General features: G+C 42.3%; 1 protein-coding gene across 1 annotated transcript; it reads left to right on the top strand.

The window, feature by feature from the left end:
- The first annotated feature begins 2,518 nt into the window (after positions 1-2,518).
- On the top strand, positions 2,519-3,832 carry LOC109242443. The gene is made up of 2 exons (XM_019409300.1): positions 2,519-3,254; positions 3,378-3,832. The coding sequence occupies exons 1-2, from the start codon at positions 2,519-2,521 to the stop codon at positions 3,830-3,832; spliced, it is 1,191 nt and encodes a 396-aa protein (XP_019264845.1).
- The last annotated feature ends 6,786 nt before the right edge of the window (positions 3,833-10,618 follow it).

Here is a 10,618-nt window from a genome sequence, read left to right as displayed (position 1 = left end):
CAAAATAGTTATCCTTTTAATTCACAATTATATCATTTCTTGTTAAGCTAAAGGAATATAATTACGGCTTAAGTCAAGTTTCACACTACTCAAGTATCCTTTTCACACCTATTCCTTGTGGGATTCGACCCCAACCTTGTTGGGTTATTATATTTGACACTGACCGCCTTACACAATTTATTTAGTGTGTGCTTTACTTTACGTCTTCTTCTATTCCATCACACTTTGCTTGTTTTGCTTGGTGTTGATAGGAAAACATGGCTGAGTATGATGAAGAAGGGAATCCTTTTGCGGACATAAATGAGTACATTAAGAATACAAAGTCTATTGTACCTCCAAGAGTTAATGCTCCCACATTCAAGGTGGAACACGGCTTAATCCTAATGCTCAAAGCAGAGCGCTTTTCAGAAATTCCACTGATGATGATCCGACACAACATCTCAGTAAATTCTTGGGTGTGTGTGCGATGTACAAGCAGAACAATGTCTCAGATGATTCCCTAAGATTGAGGGTATTCAAGTACCCACTGAATGGAGAGGCAAGGAAATGGATTCAAAATCTACCACCAAATTCCATTCATTCATGGCCTGAACTTGTCCGAGCATTCCTAGCTAAATGGTTCCCGCAAAGCAAGAAACTTGGGCTCCGCGATAAAATTTTCTTTTCAAGCAATTACCGGGAGAACATCTACATGAGTCATGGGATCAATTAAGGTTATATTTGATGAGATCGCCTAATCATGGTTTTCCGGATTCTATCTTGTTGGAGAAATTCTACATAGGTGTGGATGTGATGTGCCGGAGAATTTCGGCACATTTCAATACAAATTGCTTAGATTTTAGCTTGTTTTGAATGCAATTATCTCCTTTACTAATGTAATTTTAGTGTTTTTGCAGTACGCGAGGTATAAGGACCCAAGAGCATGGAAATAAAAGCAAAAAGCCACAAAAAGACAAGAAAAGAGCAAAATGCAGCACAAATGTAGATCGCAAATCATACATGCGAGCCGCATAATGTGCAAAGGATCGCAAATCAAAACAGAATGTTGGCCAAAATCCAATACAAGAAATGCGGTCCAGAATGCGATCGCATAACAGGTTTGAGGACCGCATAATGGATCGCAAACTCATGTAAAGAAAGCTGATGGTGGAAAATGCGACGCAGAATGCGATCGCATATCTGGAATGCGGACCGCGGATACACAATGCGACGACGGCCTGGAAACTAGGGTTCTGAAGTGCGATGGGCATGAAGAGAATACAGACCGCATGTCTGTTTTGTGACAGAAATGCGGTCGCATATTTGACCTGAAAGGGCATTTTTGTCCGTTTTCTGTCTCCACTTTTGGCCCTCTATAAATAGATTTATTGTGAGTTTGTGGGCTCATCTTGTCTGACTTGGAGATTACAATACAAGGTTTTAATATTCTTCTCTTTTTGGAAGCTTTTGGTCAAGAATCTTTCACTTTGTGAGCTTTATGGCATTAAATATTCTCTTTTTTTGTATCTCACTATGAGTAGCTAACTTTAAATACTAAGGTTGTGTACCCTAAATGGGTGTAATGTTAATGGGTGTTTACTATTGTATATATATATAATGGTTGGTTGATGTTCATTTACTTCTCATTCTTCATTTATTGTTGGTGAGCAAACACTAACAAGTGCCATTAAATTCTTGCTTTGCTTGGGAAAGAGGGTTAGAATTTGGTAGGAGTAAATATCAAAGACTCAAGGAAAGTGGGTTTTATTTGGCATATATTAATTGATTTTAACTGCAACTCTTGTATATTTGGAAAAATCATAAAGAGTAAATACTACCCAACTATTGGAAAATATTGGGTAGTCATTTAGAAATCATTTGCACATAAAAAAGGACCTTCCATTAGGAATATATCACATTAACACCGGTAGCATTACATTTTATTGAAGGGGACACAACCTTGGTTTCTTTAATCCAATTAATTACATTCTCAATCTCACATTAGTCATTTCTTCAAATCACAATCAAACCATACTCTCATTACAATTAACTGCATAGAATTACGACTTAAGTCAAATGACACACTGATCGAGTAACCTTTTCACACCTATTCCCTGTGGGATTCGACCCCAACCTTGTTGGGTTATTATATTTGACACCGACCGCCTTACACTTTTTAATTAAGTGTAATTTGAGCGTATCAAATTTTGGCGCCGTTGCCGGGGATTATGGTTTGGAAATTACTAATTAGTGTGTACTTTACTTTACGTCTTATTCTATTCCATCACACTTTGCTTGTTTTGCTTGGTGTTGATAGGAAGACATGGCCGAATATGAAGAAGATATGGAAGAAAATCCTTTTGCGGACATAGATGAGTACATTGAGGATACAAATGCTATTGTACCTCCGGTTGTTGGTGTTTCAACTTTCAAAGTGGAACATGGTCTAATCCTAATGCTCAAAGCGGAGGGGTTTTTCAGGAATTCCACTGATGATGATCCAACATAACACATTAGGAACTTCTTGGTTGTATGTGCTATGCATAAGCAGAATAATGTCTCAGATGATGCCTTAAGGTTGAGGGTGTTCAAGTACTCACTAGCTGGAGACGCAAGGAGGTGGCTCCAAAACTTGCCACCAAATTCCATTCGTTCTTGGCCTGAACTTGTTCGAGCATTTTTAGCTAAATGGTTCCCACAAAGCAAGAAGTCTGAGCTTCGGGATAAAATTTTCTTCTTCAAGCAACAACCGGGGGAACATCTACATGAGTCATGGGATCGATTCAAATTATATTTGGTGAGGTCTCCCAATCATTGTTTTCCGGACTCTATTTTGTTGGAGAAATTCTACATGGGTTTGGATCCTATGAACCAATCTATAGCGAAGATTGCAGCTGACAGATCTTTTATGGACAAATCATTTGCAGGGGTCACACAAGTACTTGACAAAATGGCAAAACATAATCAAGCTTGGCACTCAGAGGACACCACAGGTGGAATTGCATATGGTTCTCCTTCCTTGACCAACCTGATTAAGGAGAATCAAGAGAGAGATCAAGTAATCGCAGGGCTTGCCACAAATGTCAATGTGTTGACAAAGATGTTCACGGAAAGCCAAACAAAGAAGGTGAATGTGGTGGAGGATGTGCAACCCATATCAAATGAAGATTTTGAGGAAGCAAACTACATCAACAACTCTCAAGGAGGGTATCAAAGGCAACAATACCAAGGTCAAGGACAACAAAATCAATGGAGGCCTAACCCGCAAGGGCAAGGCAACCAATAGTGGCGAAATGACCAAGGTGGCTCAAATCAAGGAAATTAGAATAACAACAACAACTTCGCAAATCGGAGTTCAAATCCTTATGTTCCCCCAAAGGGTCAATATTCAAATCAAGGTTCCTCAAGTGATTCCAAGTTGGAAAGCATGCTTGAACGGGTATTACAAAATCAAGAGAAGTCTGACACTTCTATGAGGAATATGACCGAGCTTGTTGGCTCTCATACCGCATCCATTCAAAAATTGGAGATGCAAATGAGAGACCTCTCAAGGGAACAAAATCCGAAGCAAAAAGGGACACTTCCAAGCGACACAATTGCGAACCCAAAGGGTAGTGGGAGTGGTCCAACTTCTCACATCATGGAAATTACTACTCGGAGTGGGAAGGTACTACAAGGAGAGAGCGAACAAGTGATTGAAGTAGATGAGTCCGAACAAGGGGTTGAGGTTGAAGAGCCAAGTGTTGTCGAAGTTGAAAAGATTCCGGAAGATGTTGCAAGTGCAAAAAGAGAACCGGGAAGAGGTAAAGGAAAAGGTAAAAGAGACACCAAAAACTCTTCCACCTATTCCTAGACCTCCTCCTCCATTCCCTCAAAGACTTGTGAGGAAGGTTGATGATAGCAAACTCGAAAAGTTCTATGACATTCTCAAGCAATTATCGGTGAATATTCCATTTGTGGAAGCATTTCAAGAGATGTCGGGGTTTGCTAAATATTTGAAAGATTTGATCACCAAGAAGAGAACCACCAAGAATGAAGTGGTAAATATGACTCACCGGGTTAGTTCCATCATTGCAACATCCACCGTTCAAAAGAAAGAAGATCCGGGAGCTTTCACCATTCCATGTACTATTGGGGCACGTGATTTTGCAAGAGCCCTTTGTGATAATGGGGCTAGCATCAACTTAATGCCTCTTGCCATCTATAAGCAAGCGGGGTTAGGTATGCCAAGGCCCACAAGTATGAGATTGCAAATGGCCGATCGTTCCATAAAAAGACCGGTGGGAATTGATGATGATGTGCTTGTTAAGGTGGGAAAGTTTCATTTACCCGCCGATTTCGTAATCCTTGATTGTGCGGTTGACAAAGAGATCCCTATCATTTTGGGGAGACCATTCCTTGCCACGGGAAGAGCACTAATGGATTCGGAACGGAATGAGATCAAATTCCGTGTGAATGATGAAGAGGTTACATTCCAAGCAAGCAAGGGTATGAAACTACCACATGAGTATGAAAGCATCTCGGTGATCGATGTTGTTGATGAAGTAGAGGATGCGGTTGAAATGAAAATGGAAGAACAATGCCTCGGCGAGGCGTTGGCGGCTATTTTGGTGAACTTTGATGGTGAAGATATGGAAGGGTATATGGAATCGGTAAATGCATTGGAGGGGCTTGGGTCTTACACTTATGCTCCGGCAAAGCTCTCTCTCGACTTGGAGAATAGAGCCACTCCTCCCGCAAAGCCTTCTATTATTGAGCCACCGCAACTAGAGCTCAAACCACTTCCACCACACTTGAGGTATAAATTTCTTGGCTCCAATGATACTTTACCCGTAATCGTTTCTTCTTTGTTGAATGATGTGCAGGTAGAACAGTTGTTGGATGTCTTGAAGGAGCATAGGCAAGCTATTGGGTGGACAATTGCGGACATCCGAGGGATTCCCGCCGGAATTTGCGAACACAAGATCCAATTGGAGAATGATACTAAACCAAGTGTGGAACACCAACGACGGTTGAACCCATCCATGCAAGAGGTGGTAAAGAAAGAAATCATCAAGTGGTTGGATGCCGGGGTAGTCTACCCCATTGCCGATAGTTCTTGGGTGAGCCCGGTGCAATGTGTGCCGAAAAAGGGAGGCATGACCGTAATTGAAAATGATAAAAATGAGCTCATCCCAACAAGAACGGTGACCGGATGGAGGGTGTGTATGGATTATTGGAAGCTCAACAGTGCCACATGTAAAGACCATTTCCCTATGCCTTTTATTGATCAAATGCTTGATCGGCTAGCGGGAAGGTCATTCTATTGCTTCCTTGATGGATATTCCGGTTACAACCAAATCAACATAGCATTGGAGGACCAAGAGAAGACAACATTCACTTGTCCTTATGGAACTTTTGCCTTTAGCCGGATGCCGTTTGGTTTGTGCAACGCTCCGGCTACTTTTCAAAGATGCATGATGTCCATCTTCTCCGACATGGTGGAGGACTTTCTAGAGGTTTTCATGGACGACTTTTCGGTGGTAGGTGACTCTTTTGAGCATTGTCTTAACAATCTTGGACAAGTGCTCAAGAGATGTGAGGAGACCAACCTTGTGCTCAATTGGAAGAAATGTCATTTCATGGTGGATGAAGGTATTGTATTGGGGCATAAAATTTCGAAACATGGCATAAAGGTTGACCGGACAAAGATCGAGATCATTTCCAAGCTTCCTCCACCTACCTCAGTTAAAGGTGTCCGAAGTTTCTTGGGGCATGCCGGATTTTATAGGCGTTTCATCAAGGATTTTTCTAAGATTGCAAATCCTATGTGCAAACTCCTTGAGACAGATGCAAAATTTGTGTTTGACAAGAAATGCCTCAAAGCCTATTATTGTCACACCCGATTGGTCTCTTCCTTTCGAGCTCATGTGTGACGCCAGTGGTGTAGCTATTGGAGAAATGCTTGGCCAACGTTACATCAAGGTTCTTTACCCGGTCTATTATGCAAGCAAGACACTCAATGGAGTGCAAATGAATTACACGGTGACTGAGCAAGAACTCCTTGCCATTTTCTATGCCTTTGAGAAATTCCGGGCTTACTTGTTGGGATCCAAGGTGATAGTGTACACAGACCATGCTACTCTTCGCTACCTCATGGGAAAGAAGGATGCAAAGCCTAGGTTGATTTCGTGGTCTTGTTGTTGCAAGAATTTGACTTCGAGGTCAAGGATCGCAAGGGAACGCAAAATCAAGTAGCGGATCATTTATCAAGGCTTGAAGAGGCAGGGAGACCAAAGGAAGATCTTGATATCAATGATGCTTTCCCGGATGAACACATATTGGCATTATCTAGCACTTTTGCTCCTTGGTATGCTGATATTGCTAACTACTTGGTTAGTGACCTTATTCTGGAGGGATTGGAATCCTATCAAAAGAAGAAGTTTTTGAGAGATTGTTGGCAATACTATTGGGAAGAACCATGCTTGTTCCGTGTTTGTGCTGACAACATCATCCGAAGGTGTGTTCCAGAAGAAGAAATTCTGCCAATTCTAAAGGCATGCCATGACTCGCCAGTTGGGGGTCACCATGGGGGAAATCGAACGGCGGCTAAGGTGCTTGAATGTGGTTATTATTGGCCGTCGATCTATCATGATGCCAATCAAATGGTCAAGGCTTGTGACAAATGCCAAAGGCAAGGATCAATCTCCAAGAGGCATGAAATGCCATGCACTTTGTGATGGAGATAGAAATCTTTGACGTATGGGGAATTGATTTTATGGGTCCCTTTGTAAGCTCTTGTGGGATGAAATATATCTTGGTGGCTGTGGACTATGTGTCCAAATGGGTTGAGGCTATTGCCTTACCAAACAACGAGGCAAGAAGTGTGACCATATTCTTAAAGAAAAACATATTCACTCGGTTTGGCACTCCTAGAGCCATTCTTAGTGATGGTGGGTCTCATTTCTGTAACAAGGCTTTCACGGGGCTACTAGAGAAATATGGCATCAAGCATAAGGCGACCACACCTTATCATCCCCAATCAAGTGTCAAGTTGAGGTTTCCAACCGGGAGATCAAGAGGATTCTACCAAAGACTGTTAATGCAAATAGGACCGACTGGTCAAGGAAGCTAGATGACGCATTGTGGGCGTACCGCACGACGTACAAAACTCCTATTGGCACTTCTGCTTATCGGTTAGTCTTCGGCAAAGCTTGTCATCTACCCGTAGAACTGGAACACAAAGCTATGTGGGCTCTAAAGAGGTTAAACTTGGACTGGGCTGAAGCTGCAAATTTGAGGTTAACACAACTCAATGAAATGCAGGATTTCCATTTCCATGCATATGAAAGTGCAGCTGTGTATAAAGAAAGGATGAAGTTCGTCCACGACAAAAAGATCTTGAAAAGGGAGTTCAAGTCGGGTGACTTGGTTTTGCTCTTTAACTCAAGGCTAAAATTGTTTCCGGGCAAGCTCAAATCAAAATGGTCCGATCCGTTCAAGGTGGTCAATGTCTCTCCTATTGGAGCTGTGGAATTAGAATCAGAAGATGGGCTCCGAACCTTCAAAGTGAACGGTCAGCGAGTCAAGCACTACTTGGGCGCAGATGGAGAAAAACGTTTGGTGGAGCAGTTGGCTCTCAAAGATGGTCCAGGCCCGACCAATGAGTGAATCCTAAGGAACGCCAACTTCGTCGTGCCGCGACGTTAAATCAAGCGCTTCATGGGAGGCAACCCATGTGTGGTAACACTTTTTTGGCCTTTAAATTTTTAATTTTTGTTAGATAGATTTAATTGAGCAATTTAAAGTGTGTGTTAGAGTGCAGGGGATTCAAAAGATCATAACACGGGGTAAGATTACATGAGAAAGGGAAGAAAAATCACCTTGGGAAGTTTGCTACACATATGCGGTCGCATTTTCACTATGCGGACCGCATTTTGGTCGCAAACCCAGACAGTGTGTTTGGCTAAAATTGGTGATAAAAATGCGACAAGGTGGTGCACTTTGTGGACCGCATTTCCACTATGTGATCGCATAGTGCACCGCATTTTTGGCCCTCCAGCAACTCACTTGAATCCACCGCATAACACTTATGCGGTCGCATAGTGTGTTATGCGGTGACTTATCCACCGCAAATCGCTCAGGACATCCCTCGCATCTCTTCATTCAAAACAAAAAGATTTTTTTTTGTTATCAGAAACAAAACAAAACGAAAAAAAAAGAAAAGGAACGGAGAAGAAAAAACGGCTAGTGCATCACGTACGTCAGGCAACATCTGTGAACTAATCTTCCAAGTGTGCTCATAAACCCGTCACTGGTATTTTTTCCGTGTCCCAATTCCATCTTTGCAAGCTTTAGTTTTACATTTGTTCTTGTTCGTGTTTCACCTGTTTTTGTTTCTATTTTCCCTTTTTTTTTCTTGTTTGTGTTTCGTAGTTAGATGTCTGTTCATAATGTGATTTTGGTTAAGTAGTGTGTTTTGGGGTACTGGGTCGTAGAAATTAGGTCCGCCATTGTTAAGGGTTAAGTTCAATCGTTGGAGGTGATGAATTTTGCGGCTTGCATAATCAAAATGCGGTCCGCATAAGTAAACCCTAGCTGGCTGAAGAAGATGACAAAATGCGGCAACTTTGCGATCGCATAATTGATATGCGGACCGCAAAGTCACCGCATACTGAGACAGTAGACCCAGTTTTATAACATGCTGATTGCAGCCACTTTGCGATCGCCAACTTTGCAATGGATTTTGCGATCGCATTTTGTGATTTTGTTTTCTGAGCAATCAACTATGCGAACCGCATAATGGTTATGCGATCGCATAACCCATCGCATACTTATATCATTTCACCGGTCTTAAAGTTTGCGACACGTTTGTGGTCCGCATAGTGGTTATGCGATCGCATAACCTGTCGTAGACTTAAAAAAAAATTTCTTTTTGTTTTTTTTTGTTTTTTTGTTTTTTGTTATTCTGTTTTCTTTCCACTGTTGCCTACCATGTTGCTCACATTTCACTTCTGTGCAGATATGGCTCCCAAGAAACATACAGCGTCTGCCCAGAAAAGAACCTCCTTTAGTCGTCAAGCATCACAAGCAAAACGTTCACGACCGGATCCTAATGTTACACTTCCCTCCCAGTCTGATGAGGAGGAGACCTTGCCCTTAGTTGACCTACAAGCTGAGGCAAGAAGGAAAAGCGGAGATGACTTCCAGCTCAGATTTGGGGTCGAAGGGTCCAGAGCGCTATATAGAGAAGGGCTAACCAAACGGAAAACCCTGGCCGAAAAACAACTGAGTTCGAATGGGCTACAAGAGCAGTACCCCCACATATGGGAGAACATCAAAGCAAGAAAATGGGAGTGCTTCACTGAGCTGCCTGATGACTATAATGAAACTCTTGTCCGTGAGTTTCATGCCTCGTATGGAGCCTCCAAAACTGCTCACTGATAACTGTGATTTTAACACGTTTTATGCCCATACTTGCCTATGCCTTATGTATGAATTGTCATGAAATAGACCCAGAATGCTTACAAAGTGCGCTTGATTGCAGGTTTGAGCGACAAGATGACGAAAGTCAAGAATCAGCTCGAAACAAAAAATCATTGAAGTAGGGACAGGAGGACCTAGCGCGGACCGCACTGATTTGTTGCGCGGCCGCGCTAGGAGATTCAGAGAGCACCCATTTCAGGAGTTTCCAAGCGCGGTCAGCGCTCATTTCTATGCGGTCAGCGTTGGTGTCTACGCGGTCGCGCTTCAGTGTTGTGCGGTCCGCGCTCATTAGCCTGTGCGGCCTCGCTACTTCTTTGTGCGGTCCGCGTCCCCCGTTTCAGAAGTGAATGATCGAAGGCCAAGACCCCTACGCGGCCGCGCTGCATTTATGCGCGGTCCGCGCCAGCCCTGCAGGGGTATTTTTGTCCGATTTTTCTGGCATAGTATAAATAGACTATTTTATTATTTCTAGGTTAAGTTTTAGACATCAGATAGCAGCAGCACTCGTGAGATTCAAGTTTTAGCCTATTTTGGGCATTTTAATCTTGTTTTAACGTGAATTCGTGTAGATTAACTTCCTAGTTAATTATTATGTTGATTTTATCTACTTCTTCTTTAATCTCTGTTGCTATTATGGCTAGCTAAACCAATTAGCTAGGGTTGTGGCTTAACCCTAGTGTGGGTAATTAATGGGTGTGATTGTTTAGTGCTTGAATGATGTTGGGTGTTTGATATTTGGGTTGATTTTATGTTTTAACTAGGATTTGGTGGTTGCAAACACTAAGTCTAGCTTAGTGAGTCTTGACTCTTCTTGAGAAAGAGTGTCTATGACTCCAAAGTTAACCCAACAAGGAATTGGGATGGACCCATGAGAATGGTAGTCCCAATTAACGGGTAAGACCTCGAGAGAGTGATTACCCAACTTGAACCCTAAGTTGCTTGGTTTGTTAGCCTACCCAATTGGTCTCGAGAGAGTCAATTGGGCAAAATCACTCTTTCTACCGAGAGGTGTGAGAGTGAGTGCTATCGTGCAACGGTTATATCATAAGCCCCATAATCATCATTCTCGTATTAGGAATCTCTATCCGTTAGTTGACCACCTAGGTAAATGCCACGACCTTAGTGCCTTTCTCTATCTTGCATCAATCTAGATTTAATCTCTTCTCATATTTAG

The sequence above is a fragment of the Nicotiana attenuata genome, unplaced genomic scaffold (assembly GCF_001879085.1).
Source record: "Nicotiana attenuata strain UT unplaced genomic scaffold, NIATTr2, whole genome shotgun sequence".
Taxonomy (NCBI): Eukaryota; Viridiplantae; Streptophyta; class Magnoliopsida; order Solanales; family Solanaceae; genus Nicotiana; species Nicotiana attenuata.
This window is presented reverse-complemented; position numbering and strand designations above follow the sequence as displayed.